Genomic DNA, 20,996 nt, shown 5'->3' with positions numbered 1-20,996 from the left:
GGTAGAGAGGGGGAAGAGTTCACTCACACGCTATTGAAAAAAAAAACGACGGCGGCTGTGGTGTTGTTAAAATAGTTTTTTTATTGAACAAAATGTTAAACATAAAGAAAACACATTTATATATATATGTATATACAAACGAGCCGTGTGTCAAAGGTCGGCGCAGCGATAAGGCGATTACACACACAAAAAAAAGATTGCCTCGCCTCCTCTTCTATCTAGCCCATTGATTCTTTAACGGTCTGTAAGAGAAGTTTCACTTCCGGCGAATCGTCGGCGATGAAGTTTGTCGAAAACTCGTTGTAAAGTCCCAAGAACGAATCCAGTTCTTCGGCCGCTTTTAAACCTTGAAATGAAAAAAACGATAAGAAACCGCCGATTAATGACGTGCCTTACGCTATTTAAAAACAGTAGGCATAGTAAAGAAATGTACAAAAAAATTTTTTTTTAAAAAAATTCACTTCTCATAATTTCAAATTAAAAAAAGGTAAACTCTCTGCCATATTTCAATAATGCAACCTATACCTATACTTATTTATTTTTAGGGAATTAATTCCATTTACAATATATATACAGCGTGTTTTTTTTTTATCACGGGCCACTCAATAATATCTCCTCATAGGGTTTAATAAGACATTTTTTTCATATTGTTAACCAAGTTGGGAGGGGGGTAAAAAAAAAATTGAGATCACAACAAAAACAACAAAATTAAATTTCTCAACCTAACCCTATCAGATATTGAGTGGCCCATGATAGAAAATTCACTCTGTATATAGTTGAACTTTACAATTTGATTTGTATTTTTAAGTGTTAAATATGATTGTTTTTTTGTTTTTTATAAATAACTATTCCTCACTTGAAAATGATAAAAATCGTTTCCGGTAATGAATAAAATACAAATCAAATTTTAAAGTTCAATTTTTATACTTTGGCACTTTTTTAAAGCAAAAAAATTATTATTAAAATTTGAACAACTCCGTTTTTTTAAATTTTGAAGATGCTTTATTTGTTATCTTATTGATATTATATTGTGTTCCTTGAAATTCAATTTCTATCAAAAAAAAAAAAGACACCTAAATCATTAACTAAATCAACATCAACGCTGGATCTTAGAGTTTTATAATAATTGAGCGTTTAATTAGTTAAATAAGTGCTATGCCGTTTTTAATATAGAAGAAAATATAATAGTGGAAAGATATTATGGTCTTTCTGTGGTGGTACTCCAGAAGAAACGGATATGGGATTAGAGAAAAAATTGCTACCTATATTTTATAAAGAATTTACACCATAAACTTTTAACTTCATTCACATTAATAATTTATGATCAATTCGTCAGAAAGCTTTTTTTTAAATCTGTGCATAGATCTATTTGTACATATTTTATAAGATTCAGAGATAGTTAGTTTGAAAATAGGTAGCTAAATTTGTAATAATAGTTGAACGTCCAGTTAGAATATGTGAACGACCGTTTTGTTTAGAAAAATGCGATTTTCTGATATGTTTGCAACTACCAATTTAAACTAACACTTTACTCATTCGAATCAACAATTGTTTATAATTTTAGTTTTAAATAAAGTTTTTGCAAAAGTTTGCCTAAAAACGGATGCATTTAAAAACAGGCTGGTGTCCAAATTCATAAATCAAATATACAATATAAAAATATACCTATATATTAGACTGTGAAATTTGTCGATAGTATCCTATTCAAATGAGGAAACCTCGTGGATTTTCGTTTTGCATTTGATTAACATGGATAAGTTGTTTCCCATCAAGTTACAGCCTAATTAGCCCATTGAAACTGATAACTTGAAAACTTACTAAAAAAAATTATCCTATCAAAGAAACGTTTCCGAGTGTCATATTTTAGCTTTAAGGATTTTTTTTTTTTAATTGAAAAAAATTGTATTAGTTTTCAAATTGGATAAAATTAATTCTATACTTAAAAATAAAACTAATATAGATATAAACCAAAAACCTACGACAGACAATGTATAATATTAGTTTTTAAGTCAACAACAAACAAATGAAAACAATTTAAGGTACAGCTAGTCTTACAACTTAATAATGTTCACTTAAAGAGTATTTGGGTGTAAGTTTACTCGCATAAGTTTTTATTAAAATACATTTTTCCACGAGCTACTGCGATTTTTTTTTTTTTTTTAAAAGGACTTGAAGCATTTAGAGAAGAGTATAACTTTGCCCAATACCTATATGCCCTTCTCAAAGCCAAGCATCTGGTTATTACTTACTTTTTAAGTTTGTCATCACCATAATGTAAACTTCCAATGACAGTTTTCTTAGACTAATATTTTTTGGAATACCTGTGAAAATGAATACATGTACATACTATTATATATTATTTGATTTGTTGAAAAAATAATTATTACAATAATTAATGAATATTTACCGAAAGCAAAATGTAACGTTCGTCTAACGTGACTGAGAATGTATTTCAGTTGTTGTTTGTGACTTGCGTGCAGCTGAACGAAAGCCAACCGTTCGACAACTTTCAACAGCGTTCCCATGATGGCCAGCTGCAATGGACGTGTATTGTTTTTCAAGTGATCCGCACACTGAACGACAACAGTTTCTCCAAACTCGACTGGAAAAAAAAAGAGAAATCACACCGTAAGTTTTACTTTGTTAACGTAAAGTGATGACGCGTCAAGCAAGTCGTTAGGCATCGAACGCATTAAAAGTATCGCATAAAACTTTATCGGTTTACCTTGTGTTGCCAACGTGTAGGGCCATGCTTTTCCTACTAATAAAAACAATTCTTCTTTCAGTTTTAAGTTTTGTGATTTATCTTCAATATCGGAATCATCTGCACTCTGTCAAACAAATATATTTTATAAATTAATAATAATATATATATATATTAAAAATTTTAATGTTTTATATTATTATTAAAAAACTATATAATGTACATTTTGAATGACGTGCATGACCAACTGATACGTTTGAGCAAAACGGTCAATCTTCAGTTTTTCCAACAGTTCTCCGAGAGTTTTCAACGCGACCATTCTGTAACTGATTTTTTCTTTTTTGCATTCGTTGAAAACCAACTCCACAATTTCTTCGCTTTTATGAGTTTCCGCCAAGTTACTGATAGAAAAAAAAACACAGCTATAAAATTTACAATTGTAATTTTGCAAGTTATTCTAAGCCAATATTATAAACAAAATGGATCAATCTTTGACGATAAAAAATTCTGTAAAATAATTTTAAAAAAAATAACACACCTTGAACTCAAATTCAGTTGCAACAAAGCTTCGAGCAAATATTCTTTACCGTCCCAAGTGCGACCTTGCAATCCGGTTTTAATGGTCTCTATAAACTTGTTGCGATGCTCTTCGCTTAAACTGCGACCCAGTTTATCGGCGGCATCGCCAATAGACCTCGCAGCCTAATAGTAAATCAAACACACACCGTTAACAACAAATTGGTAATAATAAATATACAAAAAAAATGGTTATAAAACTACAGACTTGTGATTTCATTGCCCAAGACGATGATTTAATGGCATCGCCTAAAAACTCGTATAACGAATCCAAGTGGCGAGACAAAACGCTTTCGGTGTTGTGCACGTTGTCTTCCCAAAGTTCCTTCCAAATTTCATTTGAACTTTTGTCGACGCTCGTCGCCTCGGCTTGAGTACAAAACATTCCACATCAGATTAGTCATCATTTGTTCAATTACAAATTTAAATTCCAATAAATTACTTTCAACTTGTTTGGTATGCATGGCGAAAAATATCAACGGTATAATATTCGGCAAGTACAAATCCGGCTTCTCACATTGACTTATTCCTTTCAATGCACATCCCACAGTATATCGTATACTTTCATCTGTATACAAATATTGGTTTTTTTTTTTTAAATTATATTAATTAGACAATTTAAGTCTACTAAGATCTACCTTCGTTAGACATGTACACATCTTTCAAAGATTGGACGAGTTTATTGACAGAACTTTCTTTGGCCACTGTAGTGATCACGGCTATGGTGGACGCATAACTTTTACGTATCGTAGCGTTACGATCGGTGATGCCTTTCATTAAAGATTTTAGGATTCTGTCTGAAAAATGAAAATCACAAATTCTCAGGTAAGGACAATTATTAAACACGGTTATTCAAATAATAATTATTATTGAAATATACCCAAAAGCTTGTTGTTCAGCTGATGTTGTTTCTGTGTGATTAGCAAGTTGATAAAATGAGACGTAGCCACTTTGGTGGGAAGCCCAATGTTTGCGGTCAAAAGCTCTTGAAGAAGCGGTACTAATTCTTGAAATACATTGTCGTCGATGTACAATAAGCTCTGGAAATGATAAATTGTCATCATATAGATTGAAAATCAATTTTTTTTACAATCGATAATAATATTGTGGGTACCTTTGATAAAACGTCGCTTGAACTCAGTGTTCTAGCAGACGCGGCACGGTGCGAATCGATCAGTTCTTGTGTGTCGGGATTGGCACCCGACATAACGCTCAACATGCTCATGGCTGCCGTTTCTACTTTGTCGGCACCTCTCAAAAGCGCAATTATTAACTTGGCCAGGTCGTCTTTCAATTTGTCGCCACAATTGACAATCAACTGCGATATCATATCCATGCTGAAATTTTAAATATACTTATCGTAAAGGAAATGACATTTCAACGCGGCAAAGCAGTACTCGCTATCAGTGTTGGGCAAAATTCTAATCGGATAATTAATATTAAATCAATTTTATTTTTGCAAATAAAACCGTTTGTAACTTAATAAATAAAAAATATATATATTAAATATTTTTAAATATATAAAATTTGAAGTGAGTATTTAAAATAGCTTCTTTATGTTACTGTTCGTTAAATAATAGTCGTCATTTAAATAATCGAATAATAAATAATTAAATAAAATACCATTTATATTTTATTGTACAATTATATGAATAATGCCCAACTCTGCTAGCTATTATTGTTTTTAAATCACTTACCTCACAGCCCTTATACTCGATTCTGTATGGTATAAACCCTTTTCTAAAATGATCGGCAAAAGTAGTCGTAAAAGCTGCGTATTGGTTGTGCATTCGTTCACACACAACTAGTTGAAACAAAATAGTAAATATAATAATAATTGTTAATGTTTTATAGCTATTATCTTTTTTTTTTTTACCTTAGACAGTGTTTTTGCCGTAGAAGTAGCAGCCTTTCTGGTGCCTTCGTGAATATCATCCATTACCCTGATCAACTCTTTCCAAGCTTCTATCGTTAAATCCAAACAGTTCTAGGAAAAAGAAAAATATGAAAAACCAATGAAATGTGTCACGGAACACCTCATCGATGTTATATACATCATTTTTAACAAAAAAAAATAATTACCCCAAATATTTTGTCGCCGCTGTATTGCAAAAACGACGGTATAGCCTGGCAAACCGAAATACGTACTTTCCAATTTGGACACGTTAAATTTTTCACCAGATCTGTGTAAATCTCTTTGTAGTATTTATCAACCTGAACGAAAGAAAAAATAATTGTATTTTTACGTCCATTAATTACACGCTACAAACAAAATAGAAGATTACGTACAATGGCACGAGTGTCCAACACTAAATAGCTCCATATTGCGCTCATAGAAGTCTGTACGATTGGCGTCGGGTCGTACTGATAGCGGTACAGTCTCGGTATAATAAACGGTAACTGGTCGTTGAGTTGTTCGTCGATTTCCAGTTTTGATTTTGATTCCTAAGCGAAAAAAACTTATAATATATACATTGGAAATATATCTACATTACACTACCTTTTTTTTGTTGTAGTTAGCCAATTGTATAAACTTATACAACAATTTAGGTCTGTTCAGATCGGTGACCAGCGAACACAGCTCTTTGTATGTCGATAAAATTCCCCTGTCGAAAATAGCATTTGAAGAAACGCATTAATTTCACACCCACATAACAATAGATTGACAGCAAACCAAAAATGTTTATCAAACTCACCCAGAGCCGTCTTTGCCTTTTTTGCCGTCAACCATGTACTCGGATAATTGTTTTACGAGCAATTTCAAAATTTGATCTTTACGATCTTCACTTTCGTGTTCGTATATTTGTATTAAAGCTTTGGACGCCAAGTCTTGTATGTAACCTAGGACATTACCGTTAAGTAACATTAAATTGTACTGTAAAATAGTAAAATTTTAATAATAGTAATAATACTGACTATTTTTTTCGGCGAGAAGAGCGACATACGCTGTTTGGATGCGAGCTAGTTTTTTATTAACGGACGGCAGTGTATGGCATTCGTTCAGAACGCTAAATATCCAAACACAACACGCCTAAAACGTTTGTTTTATTTTATATTATTACAGTTAATTGCATGCAATCGGTTGAACGGTTTCGCTGGAAGGCAAACAACTAAGAGTACGATGATTAGTTACTTGTCTTGAATTCGGATGTTCTTCGGATTCGGCTTTTTCCAGTATACTGTTTAAGAAAAAATCCGACAATTTATCGCATTCCTCTACGGCGCTGTTAATCGGCACGGTACTCTGATATTCTCGTTCAGTACAGGTCCAAAAGTTTCGAGACATTTTCGAACAAGGACCGAGTATGGCGCAAGATATACTATCACCGATGGACAAATGAATTTCAATATCTTTTGTCTAAAATTAAAAAAAAATACAATAAAAATAACAAATTTTAAAATAAATTAACTATTCGTATTACGTGTTTTGTATTTTCTAAATATTCTTTTACAACGATTTTACTACGGTCTGAATTTTCTCCGACGCAAATCAATCCGGTACATTTGATCGCCTTGTTTCTGACCTTAAAATTCAAATTCAATTTAACAATTTTGTACAATCACAAATGTTACACAAAAATGTAATACTTTTGATAGAACAGTCGAATTAAACGAAATTTTCAACAGTTTTTTAACCAACGTCGTCTTGTTGGAGTCGTCTAACGGAATGGGTGTAAGTCTCGCTATTAGGCCAATTACGTCGCAAGCAGCACCGACGAGCAAAGGACTTTGATCGTCAAGCATTGACACTGAAAACAATTTATTTCATGAATATTAAAATGACACAGGGAGGCAAACGTTCATAGACTTTTGTAATAAATATAATATACGTAATATTGACCGCAAACTTACTTATTGCTGCAAATACGTCTTGACTAATCAACGATGGTGTGTTTTTATTGTTAAAGAATATGAACTCCTGGAGTGATGATAACGCAAACAAAGATGCGTGGATCTCCAAAGATTTATTACTCCTGCTTTTATCCACAACGACCGATAGTAATTCGTCTACACGCTTGCTCGCTATTGTTTCGTCCAAAGCCGATAATATAATACCGTACAATATTCCACTCAGTTGACGCATGTCTTCGTTGCTCGACACGAATAATTTCTATGTAAACATAATATATAAATACAAGCAACTTTTCTTTGCCAACTCGACGGTGTCCAATTACCTGAATTGTGTTTAAGTCTTTGATGCATCGATTGGCTAACGGATTTGGCAAAGCGGCCACACACACCAACAGGTTATTCATCGGTATAACGCTCGGTTTGACTTGTATCAGTTGCAGCATTAGTTTGAAATAATTATCGATAACTCGAGCTTCAGACTGATAAACGGTTAATAAATATTTGCAAATATCGGGAGTGTGTTTTGAAGGATGGTGTAACGTGTTATAAGTGACCGGTAGACCGGCGCTAAAAGTAAGGCAGTGGCTAAGATATTCGGCAACCTAAAAAAATGAAACATTCATTCGATAAGAGTTTGTCGGAAAATAAGTTTGAAAACACAACACATATGTTTTGAACATAAAAAAAATTGGAAACTCACTTCCGTGAGAATAGCCGAGTCGAATTTCTCATTACTGTTCACTACAGTCATTACCATATCCGGAAATCTAGGTAAAACCAAAGCGTCTTCGTTGAGGCCGACTAGATTACCCGCTTCGTCAACATTGTACAAAATCTTTTTCAAATCTGAATCGCTAAAATAGAATTGCAAATAAACAAGTGTTAAAAAGCCATTTAGAAATTAGTTGGGAAAAGTTCCAAGTATGTTAACTCGGTAAAAGTGTATTTTTTATACAAGACAAGGGTTCAACTTTTAGGCAAACATTATTATTTAAAGGTATAAATAATTTGTACTTGGTTAGAGCAAAAAGTATAAATAATGGCTAGCCCATTCTAACCATTGATAGTAATAGATAATTATTAAGCTGTAGAAAAACATTTATCGCAAATTGACAAACCCGGTCGAAGCTGTGTGCGACTGAATCAGTAACAATCTCGATCGAGCATCATCGGCGGGAAACAAGTTTGATAAATAATGTGTGGTGACTTGTTTCAAAAGACCGTCAGACATTTTACAGTAGTACGCAATCATATCCAATATGCTCGGCAGTATACTGCAGTCTTTGTAAGCGCTACACATCGATATCAGACACGATCTAATCGATCCTTTTAGGTCGTTAGAAGTTTCCTAAAAAAAAAGAAAAAAGGGAGGGGGGGGGTTTAATAATTAACAAATAAATATAATACAATACAGATACTGTTGTAACACACCCACACAGGCTGTGAATTCATACTATGATTACCCGCATGGTCGGAATCGATTAAATTTTTACCTTTACTAGTGCTTCGAAAAACGACTGAAGTTGACCTAAATCGTCTTTGACCGAGTTGGGCACTTTGGATATTAGCATTCCGATTAAAGTATAAATCATTTGCTTTGCGTTTAAATCCAAATCGGTCGATTCCAACAACTTTAGTAATCCCGATTTCAAAAGTATCGGCGTGGCCTGAAGTAAGGTTTTTGCCGATTTCCTAAAAAAAATCAAGGTTGTTAATTTTCAAAAAAAAAAAAAAAAATACTACTATTAAATTTTACTTACTGGCGAATAATTACTTGAGCGTATTGCAGAGCCAGACTTTTTAGTCTTTGGTTGGTATTTTTACCATTCCAACAATCAAATATTATCTAAAAGGTAAAAAGTATTTAAATTTAAATCTAACAATTTGCAGAAATAATTTTAATCAAAAATTTATTAGTCGGACGATATTTTGTATCTAAATAATACAAATCGATACAACTAGCAAAGTAAAGCGCTAAAGAAGTCTGTAGGGTGTAATGTTTAAGAAAAAATGTATTTTGACAGTTAAATGAATTGAAATTCAATTAAATATACAATATATTGTATTTTTACGTACCTGCATGCACTGTGGCCATATCACGGAGTCTTCGCCTTTGCTCAAACACAGACAAGGTAATATTTTAAGCCTAATACGCACACAGGCGGGTTCTTTTTGTTTCGGAATTTCTTGTTTGTTTGGGCTAGTTCCAATGAATAAAGTGTACAACGGCATCATAGTGGACGGTTTAGACCAATCGATTTCGCTACAAACAAATTTTCGATAAGAATACTTTACGCTCAATATTTGTACACCTAATATGTAAGTAGTTATTTACCAAGTAATTTTTCTCAATTCGTTTTCACCAGAATTGGCGACCATGTAGCGCGTGTCGGCAGCGCCGACTATCGAATGAACCAACACTTGTTGCGATTCAAATATACTAGCCGATATCAATCCCAAAATTCCTAGTTTCACCTAGAGTCGTCGGAGAAACATTATTATATTTAATAATTTATTACATTTGAAACAAGTTATTATATCACGCACTTGTTCGTGATAATCTGCGTCCGTAAACACCAAAGGTATATTAAGCTTCAAACGTTTTAGAGAATGAGTATTGAATCCGGCCAACGCGACTTCATCGGACCCGCTCCATTTATAAGGCAACAGTAATACGTCCAACATTAAATCTAAGATTATTGTTATCAACTGTGGATAGTTCTGAACGACTGATACGCCTTTACTCGCTGTTTGCACATTAGATTTATTTAAAGCTCCGATTATAAGAAGAAAAATGCTAAAAAAAAATGATATCATAAATTATACAATAAAACAAATTTTATAAAGAAAATCAGTATTCCTTTTTACCTTTCTTGATGTGCAATACTTTTTTTAGCAACAGAACTAATTAAAATTGGAATCAATTCGATCTGCTTGTTACTGTCAATGCGGCCAAAACTGATCTTCACAAAGACCACAGTAAAATTCTACGAGCGAATAATTTACAAAACCATTAAAATCTTAATCAGACATACATTTTTAAAAAAAAAAACATTAATTAGTTATGTAAATTTTACCAAAACAAAGCTGTTAGTAGTGGAATTCAATAGAGTAACTAATTGGTCAACTGGTAGAGCAATACTTTGGCTGCGTTTTATAACTCTTGTGATATGCGTCAATAACTCGACCACCTGGGAAAAATTTACCCAATTAGACAATTTTCTTTTTATATTTCTATTAAAACAACAAAAATAATGGGAACAATTTTTTCTACCGGGCATTCTTTTAATGTGATTTTTTTTATATCTCATGTTCTTTTATGTAACATTAATACTTGAAGTTTTAATAGTTATAACTTTTGAGCTAGAGAAGTCCACGGATTTCTTACTTCAGATTAGTAATCAGTTTAGAAAACAAAAAAAAGTCAACAAAAAAAAGTGCCTGATAAAGTAAACTTTGGTACTAAATATTGTCATTGTTCATTCGAAAATCGCATATTGAAAGAAATTATTCAAATTCCATAAATATTGGTTATAATGTATGTTTTATACTTTGTTTTTGACAGCTTCATGAGGCGAAGCCAGCTTTTGTAGTACGGGAACCAAAAAATTATTGATACAGGACGATAACTGGTCGTCAGTGTCAGCCGAACCAATCCGATAGAATACTCTTTCCAAAAGAACTAAAAATAAATCAATTTTTAAAAATATTTACAAACTCCAATATTCAGTATTTACTTACTAAGCTCATCGTTCATAACTGGTTCAGTCATAATGTGGCGGCTATAGTTCCAATAAAATGTTAAACTTATTAATGTTTTAGTCAAATTCAATATATTCAATCTAGTGACTCATCTAAATATTAAAAAAAAAAAAATATAATTACGATTCATTGAGTTATATTATGAATCACAATAACAATTTCAGAATTTATAGAATAAATTGAAATATATTATCAATATTCAAAATTCAAATAATACATTATCATTGTTTACAAACTGGAAGTTAGCGTTGATAAGATAAGATATCTTATCTTAGTATACTGAAGTTAGTAACGATTACATCAAGGTGATAACACAACAATTTAAAAAAACCGACTTAATAAAATAAACACAAAAGTAATATAAATGAACCATAAGGCAAAAAATAAAATATGTGTTTTATACAACAATTAAGTCGGTTAAAAAATAAGTTCTCGACGCGATGAATATCGTGATATGTTCAATGGATGCTCTACATCCATAGCTTAGGCCATGTTATTTTCTGTGCTTGGAAGTTAGAATGTTAGGTATGTTTGACTATACACCGTAATTCAATAAAATATATGCTTATGGTTCTTTAATTTAACGTTTCAAATTTCAATTGTATTGCTTGAAAAAGCCATTGGTCGACAACATCGTTAGTGTTGACCAAAACAATATGATCGTTGCTTTATGAACTCGATAAACAACAGGGAAAATTTTTATTGAGCAAGTTGATATTTAGCAATGCCTCCAATGTGATTTTGATTACTCAAATAATATGTATTTTTGAAAAACAGTCATGATGGGTAAGGTGGGGACTGTAAACTACTGACTCTTCGACGTATTTTATGCCAAATAGCCACAGAGTAAATTGTACACAAGACACTGTCGCTTTACCTGCTACTTGTCTTCTCTTATAGGCTATTGTCCATAGAAGAAAAGAATAATATAATAAAAAAAAATGTTCAAGTCATAATTCCTTTAATATATAACATAACGTACAATTTTACAAGAACAAAAATATTTTTAACATTATAATGTTACTACGGATTCTGGGTCAATCGACCCGACAGAATCAATATTTGCCAAAAATGTTTGGTTGTCTAAATTTCCATCCAAAATATTTCTTAAAGCAAACAAACTCCATTCTCGCATTACTAAAAAAAAATAGTACAAATAAAAATACATGTCATGTAGTTTGTTTTTACAGTTATATTTTGGGATTTATGAATAATGTCAAATATATATTATATTGTCTATAATTCCACAGCTGTTTAAGAAAAAGAGTAGTTTTAATATTTTTTTATAGTCTAATAACAATATTAATATGTTTATTTACCTACGTGAAAAGCGCCGTGTGTCTTATTCTGCGGTAAAGCAAACTCAAACAGAAATTTTGATTTAGAGTAATTTTAAACGGAATAAACATTAATATTGTTAGCAAACTAGTAAAATATTAAAATTATTCTTTTTTTTAATAAACTGTGACGTGTAGAGCTCTGACATAACACTTATGTTTTAAAAGCAACACAAGACAAAAAATCCTAATTTTTAATTATCATCGTGGACTTTTAATACGGACTTGGGTATGTTTTAGGAGACGACATAATTTACAAAACTTTAGTTAACATTACTAACTCTAACGTTGGCATTTATATGTAAAAAATATATAAAAAAACGGGCGAAATGATTTGGGGTAAAACCAGAGAACCTCGACAATATCTCTAACCTATCTCTACGGTCTACCACATCATCAGATACTTAATAAAACAAGTCTTGCCGGAGACGATGGAAAAGACAAATGTAGTCTTTGGGAGGTAGGTAAAATTTTAATTGTAAATAAAAAAACAAAACTGGAAAATTGTATATGTATAAAAAAATCTTAGTTTTAACGGGTATAAGTTTTAAAGAAAATGAGAATTAGACCTTAAAAAATGATGAAACTAAGCACTAAATCTAGGCCAAATCCTCAAACATTGTTAATACAGCGAAAATTATAATCATTTCTTTTTTTTTAACGACGCCCAAAATACGATATTCGTTGCACTCTCTCATAATATACGTCTGACCGTTACGAGGAAGAATACTTGTTGTAGTTTGTGTTTAATTATATTGTTGTTATTTCACTATCAATTAATGTGTTTGTCTTTTATTTTTAAAGTGTTACCTTTTGAATCGTTAATAAACATATATTTTAAAAGGTTTTATATTTGATTAAGTCGCCAAGTTTGCTTCTAATAAGTTTTCGATGTGGGAAATAGTCACTACACATCTCAAAGTTACGTGCAAAAAAATGGTCACCAACTCGTCAGCTAAAGTTATAGCTAAAATCTAACCTAGCTTAGCTCTTGGTTAGGAGTGCACAACATATAATATGCGATACGTCGATATCAAGATAGGTATAGCTGTTAAAAACTAATAATTTCAATAACTTACACGGATTTTTCGCGTCAAATGAACAACATTCCAATAGTATAGGTATAATGTTATGGGTACGCATCTACGGAACAAAATCAAACAATACATTATTGCTGAAACTTTAAAAATAATTATGGGGGGGGGGCACATGTACCTAGTGTACATGTGCACCCCCCCCTGGCTATGGCACATACTAAACTTACTAAATTCTGATGTTCTTCGTGATTGTAACAGATGTTGGCAATCAGTTGTATGACGTCGGATTTAAACCAAAATCTACTGTGATTCGTTATTTCAGAATTTGTAAACAACGCCGATAAATTTTTAGCTTGACTAAATTCGTCTTTATTTCCAGAGCTACTTTTACTGCTCTCGTGTATGTATTTGAGTACTTCTAAAACGCAAAATAGTTTGCTTGAGCTGATTCAAATTAATATATTATACTATAATATAGTTTTACCGATTAGTTTTTTTAAAAATGCTGTGTGTGTTTGGATGCTGCTTTTAAATTTGTCCATAGATGAAGCTTTTGCTAGAACTTTTACCACCGGACTAGTAATTTGGTCGATTGCACATTCCAAAAATAACTCGTCTTTTATCGTATTTACAAGCTCTAGAGGCACATCGTCATTGTAATGCTCGAGCCAATAAGACAAAACGTCCAACAGATTTTTCTTATCCGAGCATGAAAGATTATTATAAACCGATAAAAATTCATCGTGATTGAAGAACAACGAATCTAGAAAAATTTTGCTGAAATCAAAAAAATTATTTTACAATCAAAATAATTTCATCGATATGGTTTTATCCAAGCAACATCTCATTTAAACGCAAGTGAACTACGCCCGTCTATCGAATACTAGCGTGTTTACAATATGTGGAATCGTTACGAGTGTAAAATAGCGAGTATAACCTTACCAATATTCTAGTTCTTTTTGTTGCCAACAGTTTAAAATTTTCTTAATAATTTCCACATCTCCTAGTATTATTGATCTTAAATCGTTATTAGGCAGACTTAAATTATAGAGTAACATAATAGTGTTGTTTAGTAGTTTTGTATCGTACGATGATAACAAGTGGTTCCTGAAAACATCATAAAATAAAATATATATTAAATAAAGTCTTCACTGGTGTATATGTTTGAAATATATTATCACCAATAACTACAGCTAAGGTTAAACAGTGACAACGCACCTTAATGTACTATGAAAGTCTTTAAAAATCATTTGTTGTGCTGGCTTGTAATTGATAGAAAAATTGGCCAAAAATTGTAATAGTATGCTGAGACTCAATAAATCATCGTGGAAATGGACATCGAAATACCACAAACAAATTTCCACCAGTCCAGAATCCAACAGCAGTTGTTTGGAGTTATTATTTAAACGAGGCGAATTGTTTCGCAGCCATCGAAATATATCGGTGATGCCATTATTGCCATCAGTGTCGGTTTTCTCAATGCATTTTTTTGATTTTCTAACTTCCATCAACTTTGATACGAAGCAAGTAAACTGGTCGTGTACTTGATCTTCCATCTTTGATACTGATTTATTGTTCAACAGATGGTAAATAAAATAAGTCGCTTGAAGTATATAAATTTACTTCATATTCGAAAACATTCTCTATAGTCTATTTTATATTAATTAATACGTTTAGTTTAATTGACCTAAGTCACTACAGCATTTTAATTTTTAACATAATACTTATCATTAATATTATAATTTTTTGTTATCTGCACGTTTACGACTAACAAGTGTCATTGATAAGAATGGTTACCACTACGGTTATAGTAGTACATAACCGTGGTTACCACTTACCCCAATGGTTCTTTATTTTATTTTATTTATTAGAAAAAATGTATTATTAGCTCAATTTATCCAATGAGTATTATTTTTATAAACACACAGAAAACAGGTATCTATTAAAAAAAAATGTAATTTCTTTATCAATTGTTATCACTTATACGCAATCTATTTTTGTGTAAGATTATATAATTTTTCTACTTCGAACAGAACTTACCTGAAAATACTCAAGATTTAAATTTAAAAGAAAAACAAAGTTTGCATTCATTGCCTTCATAGCATTTACAAGGCGTCGATCGAGGGCCGACATACAATTTCAAAAGTATTTCTAAATAATTAATAACTAATAATTTCTATGTGAAAAATTTGCAATTTTTTAAGCAAATGTTGACAAATCTAAATCCGTTTTCATAAAATATATTGTTGGATTACTCGTTTTATTATGGTTATAAAATTAGAATGTGTTGTTTTTGGCCAAAATGACGAGGCCAATGAAATATAAATAGTTCTCACCTAATTACTCAAAAGCAAAGATATTAAAAAGTTAAAATTAAGTACTTGGTCAGATACCGATTTATTAGTTTTTAATTATTCAATATCATAATGTAAATTTCAGCCGACTGCCCACTGTGCTAAGATGTAGGCTTAAAAATCTAGGTAGCTACATAAATAAATCTTGATTCTAAAATAAAATACAAAATATAAACCTTTCATACTTTGTTTTTATTTTCTAAAAAAAAAAAAAAAACCATTTCAAAGAAATAGAGAATCTTTTCAAAACAATATTGCTCTTTAAATAATTTAATAGCAATAGGAATAACAGCTATTACATAAAAAATGTATATATTAATAATTAAAAAAAACATTTAGTGCAAACAAGGTGTTTCTCTGCGAGACATCACTTACAATTTAAATAATAATGTTAATAAGAACAGGGACAATCTGTACAACAACTTGCCTGATATAAAGATAAAAAATACAAATAGTCAAAAAGAATGTCATTGTATAAAAATGGTCAAAAGTAATAGAATGATGTTCAAGTTAAGCCTTATCTAGTTCAACGATATACTTAATGTAGTAATTACATTGAGAATTTACTTCACACGATATCTTACTTAAAATCAGTACACGAATTGAGCGGGTTGAATAGTATCCGATTTTTCTTAGTAATCTTTTAGTTGAACTATAGAAATATGGGTGCTTATTAGTGCAATTTATGTTCTCATAACGCTTTGTGTATCTTCTATAATCGCAATTGTGTATAAGTGCTGAATTCAAATCGTCTTTATGTACTGCGTGAAAAACATCTTCCTGGAAAAAAATTTTCCAATTTATTATGTATACAATTTTTACGCAAGTATAATAATTATTTAGTTATAAGTATTTATTATTCATACCGATGTCAAATAGTTAAAACTAAATAATTAACTTATTGTCTGATAAAAGGAGAATAAGAAAAAACAGGGATATTTTGTACTATTTACAAAAGACATTTTTTTTATTTTTCTCAGCAAGCATTACACAAACGGGTATAGTTATATATTTAATAAAGACCTCTTTTTAACTCATTTAATTTCATTCCTCGTCCCTTACCTTAATAGCCTTTATCGAAGCGAGCTAATACACAAACCATTGCTTATCAGTATGTTTTTCAAAATAGAACTTAAGTGAAAATAGGGAAACCTTAGGGGGAGAGGACTGCTGAAGCCCCTTGTATATTTGTTTTAACTTGGATAATACTTTTTTAAAATTATTGCGTTTAACTTACTGAAAAAATTAAGTGACAATAAGAAACAAAAGTTTGTTACGCGACAAGGACTATTTTGTTTAAAGTTAAAAAAACAATTTTTTTAAAAACATTTTAAATTTCAAAATTAAAATAGTTTTCTATACAATGAATTTAATAATAATTGACTTAGTTCAATATGTTTGTCTAGTGACCATATGGAGTTATGACGTTGTTTAGGACTGGTTCGATTGTGGACTAACAATTGTATACATTTTTTTTCTTATAAAACAGTTGTCACTTTCTTGAAATAATGTTTATTATTTTTTACATTAATTATATCATTTTAATGTTTTTTAAGAAACAAAAATCACATTAACTGAAAGTGATGAAAAACATATTTTACTCGATAACATTGAGGGGAGGTATGCCTAAATTTTGATTTCTTATCATTCTTATGGACCAACTGTAATTTAAGACCCTAGTTCCTCTTCCAAAATCACATATTATATATGCATTGATTTTAAAATATATATATTTTATACTTAAAAAAATATAATATTTACAAAATGTTCAATATACCTCAATGTAATTATTCAGCTTTTCTTTCCTCAGCATAAACCGTCCATATTGAAATGGATTTTGCACTCTTTTAATTTTTTTAATCGGTAAACTGAAAAAAGCGCTTATATTTCTATGTTCACTAGTGTACTCTTTGACTTCTATTAGTACATAGCTCGTATCGTAACACGGTGGATTTTCCCATGTATCCGGTGTGTAGTTTAAAACAAATTTAATTAAACTCATCTGAAAATAAAAATAAAAAACATGCCAGTTAATTCATAGTAATATTTGAAAAAAAATACTCCATTGTAAAATCAATACCTTTTCAGCTTCACGTTGAAACTAAAATTCACACTGGATGGCTTAGCAGGTCTTAGAATATATTCTTGAAAGTAATAAGTATTTGTTTCTCTATTTGCTCTGAAACTTATAGTTACAGAACTAATTTTATATGTAAATACAAATGAGGATAATGAGAAAATATACATTTGACTAATGGAAAAAATTTAAAAAAAAAGAGACTGAAGACTGGATTTGAAATGTCACATTACCTTTATGATAGATCATTAAATTGTCTACAACCAATGATTTTACACTTTATTTTCCAAAAATGCATTATTATCAGAGAAAAAATTATTTGTCAATAGGTTTGATGACCATTTTGATATTGATCACTCAGATGAATTAGATATGATAAAAATAGATTTTTACAAGCAGCTTTTAATATTAATCAAAGACAAAAAGGTCGACCAGGATCTTTTTTTCGGTAATTACATTTTTTATATGAAAGAAGATGATATTTTATTTTATACTGTTTCAGAAACGATTTCTATATTTTTTTTCTAATAATAAGTTTCGTTTTTCATAATATATTTTTTTTAGCGATCTCTGAGTAAAAAATGGATGCTCGCATGAAATGTTTTCTCAGAAACTTTTCTGTAGACAATTTTATGATCTATCATAAAGGTAATGTGGCATTTTACGGTGAACGCAATAGTTTTTTACTTAAACTCGAAAAACCATAAAGCTACCCTCTTTAGCCATTTTCAGCCCCCTTGTGGCACGTGAAGAGGTTATGAGTTATCAGAACCAAATTCTACATAAATAATTTTTTCATAGTAATAAACAAAATGGTAGCCCATTGAAAACCTTTAGAAAAAAATGTTCAAATATGACTAAGGACCTCCCTAAATTGTTTATCTGTGATTGTGCGTTATCAACTTAGCTTATAATTTTTATAAACAGTGATAACAGTTATAAACATGTGATAAGGTAATATGTAATTCTCAGAATTATGGTGGAAAATGGGAACTTCAATTGTCCCTATTGGCGGCATGTACACTAAACTTAGCAATCTAGTTTATTATAATATAAATCTGTGCAAGTGACAAAGAAACCGTTATTGTACTATTGACAAGCCGGACTTTATGTAAGTTTCCGTTTCATATATTTTATTATTGAACAGTTTGTAACACTATAAAAAAAAGAATACTTAAATATAGATTTATACCGAAAATCCATAATAAATAATAATAATATGTCAAAACCATAGCAGTTAAGATTAAATTTAAAGCGCCAGTCTTATCTGTGCCAATAAAATAATAATATTGAACTGTGAACAGTTTTTTTTTTTGCTGTTTTTAGTCGGTTATAAGCAAATAATTTTCGGTGGGTTTACATACAATACCGGACAGCCAACAATAAGATATCACAACATAGCCCAACCATATAAAGACCTACAAATAATTCTAAATAGATTCTTTATAGGTCTATGGTTTCAATTGAAATAAACGTGACATAAAAAGTATAACGATAAAATTAGTTAATCGTTGTATACTAATTAATCCTGATATTTGTATAAATTGTAAATTCTTATTTATAGATACTAGGTATTAAATGTAACTATAAATTCTTTTATAAAAAAAATATATATAGTAATCAGCTACATTTTAAGATAGCAAAAATCAAAAAGTTATCTGTGATATGCTCTTTGTTGCAATTTCTCATCATTGACTGTACCGTATTGTAATGTTTAGTATTAAGCAGGTCATGTATCTATTTTACCGATAATTTTAATTATATATTTTTTACTATTTTTCTAATAAATCTAACTAATTTTCAAATAGCTAAATCAAAAATCCGCCATTTTGTCCCCAAAGAAAAAATAGTAAACTTCACACACACACACAAAAAAAAATATATATTAATATCCGTCTAATAGATAAGCCAGAAAATTACATCTAAGAAAATCTTGTTTTATCAAACTTTCGCCGTAACTCAGAGAAAAATAACTTTAAAAGTTTTAAAACTAGAAAAACTCACGTGTTGTTGTTTCACCTTAAAATAATTCAGCATATTTAAAATGGCTGCTAGGTCGATTTTTGCGTTTTTAGAGGTAATTTTAAGAAAACTACTGATAAAAAAAGAGCAGAAAAGTCTTAACGCCTATTCAAAATTAACGACAAGTTTTGCTTAATATACTAAATTAAATATTACATAAAATACGAATTATAGTTACAATTTCAATGCACTACTTACGCGGGTTTATTAAATGTTTTAACATCAATTATCTTGGCTTTATTGAGACAATATAAATTTTAAAAAAAAACTTGTAATATTCTTCACGGTAAAACACAAGTAACCTATCAAAGCCAAACACCGGATCACGACTGAATCATAGACAAGTATACTGAATAACAGATAACCGACAATCTGTTATCAGACTGTGGACAATAAAATCAAACAGGGACTAGGGTGGGACATTGGAAAATATTGAAGCACACACGGGTTTCTAAAATAGTACAAGTCAAATAGTAAACAAACATTTAAAATATTATGATTTTTATGAGATGATAATAATAATTGTCATTACCGGTCAATAATAAAAATAAACACAATTCATATTGTGCGGTTCAAATAAAATCACTTTCCAATAAACACCAAGATATATTGGTATAAATACATGACTATTGTAAAAGCATTGTACCTAATGACAATAATGCATTTGAATTGTATGTATTTTAAGACGTCTAATACGATTAGGGTTGATACATACACGGTAATTAACAATATAATAATCAAAATATTTCCAATTACCTATTGACTCACATATAGCAACCAAGAAATTAGCATATTGCACTGTAACTAATCTATATACATATGTACAAGTGTGAGATTAGATTGTTTTCAAATTGGAAAGCGGAAAAAATTTCATTTTTTCGCTCTTTTAGACAAAGTTTTAGGTTTTAAGGTCTGAATATTAGACAAATAGTAGATCTAAAAAAAGTCTACACTAAAATTTTCTCAAAACTCTGTAGTAAGTCTTTATTTTTTTTTTAAAAAAAAAGGAAAAGATTACACTTTGACCGTAGTCAGTATCTAGTTAGCTATGTGTGAGTGAATCAACAGTCAACAGGTATTTGAATAAGTTTTAATTGTATTGTTAATTACAATATATATGTATAGGTATATAATTATTGTTGCTAATAGCAACAGAATCGTAAAGTAAGATATTCAATTGTTTTATTTTTTTTTTACGATACATAGGCCATAGTTGTTAAAAATATTGTTTAAAATTTCCAAAGAACTTATTGTAATAGGATCTCAGCAGCTGTT

At 30.4% G+C, this 20,996-nt stretch overlaps 2 protein-coding genes and 1 long non-coding RNA gene across 3 annotated transcripts; all 3 read right to left on the bottom strand.

The window, feature by feature from the left end:
* Positions 1-58: 58 nt before the first annotated feature.
* On the bottom strand, positions 59-11,078 carry LOC126839067 (proteasome adapter and scaffold protein ECM29). Its single transcript, XM_050574012.1, has 34 exons — positions 10,874-11,078; positions 10,684-10,814; positions 10,210-10,323; positions 10,001-10,119; positions 9,680-9,929; positions 9,468-9,607; positions 9,209-9,395; positions 8,893-8,978; positions 8,626-8,824; positions 8,251-8,480; positions 7,833-7,986; positions 7,456-7,734; positions 7,133-7,391; positions 6,869-7,029; positions 6,703-6,804; positions 6,414-6,638; positions 6,197-6,311; positions 5,977-6,121; positions 5,781-5,886; positions 5,570-5,725; positions 5,363-5,494; positions 5,157-5,267; positions 4,978-5,084; positions 4,395-4,617; positions 4,161-4,320; positions 3,919-4,077; positions 3,723-3,848; positions 3,489-3,649; positions 3,243-3,406; positions 2,928-3,105; positions 2,726-2,831; positions 2,408-2,602; positions 2,250-2,321; positions 59-346 (listed from the first exon to the last, which is right to left on the bottom strand). The coding sequence occupies exons 1-34, from the start codon at positions 10,902-10,904 to the stop codon at positions 219-221; spliced, it is 5,211 nt and encodes a 1,736-aa protein (XP_050429969.1). The 5' UTR covers positions 10,905-11,078; the 3' UTR covers positions 59-218.
* A 760-nt stretch (positions 11,079-11,838) lies between these two features.
* On the bottom strand, positions 11,839-15,008 carry LOC126838406 (ataxin-10). Its single transcript, XM_050572798.1, has 6 exons — positions 14,487-15,008; positions 14,211-14,375; positions 13,753-14,045; positions 13,496-13,686; positions 13,311-13,374; positions 11,839-12,031 (listed from the first exon to the last, which is right to left on the bottom strand). The coding sequence occupies exons 1-6, from the start codon at positions 14,822-14,824 to the stop codon at positions 11,907-11,909; spliced, it is 1,176 nt and encodes a 391-aa protein (XP_050428755.1). The 5' UTR covers positions 14,825-15,008; the 3' UTR covers positions 11,839-11,906.
* A 922-nt stretch (positions 15,009-15,930) lies between these two features.
* On the bottom strand, positions 15,931-20,045 carry LOC126838545 (uncharacterized). Its single transcript, XR_007685709.1, has 4 exons — positions 19,920-20,045; positions 17,703-17,807; positions 17,400-17,624; positions 15,931-16,402 (listed from the first exon to the last, which is right to left on the bottom strand). It is a non-coding gene; the product is annotated as an uncharacterized LOC126838545 (long non-coding RNA).
* Between the last annotated feature and the right edge of the window lie 951 nt (positions 20,046-20,996).

This window comes from Adelges cooleyi, unplaced genomic scaffold (assembly GCF_023614345.1).
Source record: "Adelges cooleyi isolate 19-005CV unplaced genomic scaffold, UGA_ACOO_1.1 ACOO_flye_CR_arks_rails_tigmint_CR_PRNA_30, whole genome shotgun sequence".
NCBI classification, from domain to species: Eukaryota; Metazoa; Arthropoda; class Insecta; order Hemiptera; family Adelgidae; genus Adelges; species Adelges cooleyi.
Note: the sequence above shows the minus strand (reverse complement) of the source record. Positions and strands in the feature narration are given on the sequence as shown.

Bases quoted from the DNA above. Each gene is read 5' to 3' on its own strand.
- LOC126839067 (XM_050574012.1), bottom strand. From the start codon at position 10,904: ATGACTGAACCAGTTATGAACGATGAGCTTA. The intron at 9,396-9,467 runs GTAAATAACTAC...ATTTGTTTGTAG, and splicing joins GAATTGAGAAAAATTACTTG to CGAAATCGATTGGTCTAAAC. The intron at 3,407-3,488 runs GTCTGTAGTTTT...ATTTACTATTAG, and splicing joins CTTGGGCAATGAAATCACAA to GCTGCGAGGTCTATTGGCGA.
- LOC126838406 (XM_050572798.1), bottom strand. From the start codon at position 14,824: ATGGAAGATCAAGTACACGACCAGTTTACTTGCTTCGTATCAAAGTTG. The intron at 14,046-14,210 runs GTAAGGTTATAC...TTTTGATTTCAG, and splicing joins CAAAAAGAACTAGAATATTG to CAAAATTTTTCTAGATTCGT. The intron at 13,687-13,752 runs GTAAAACTATAT...TTTGCGTTTTAG, and splicing joins ATTTTTAAAAAAACTAATCG to AAGTACTCAAATACATACAC.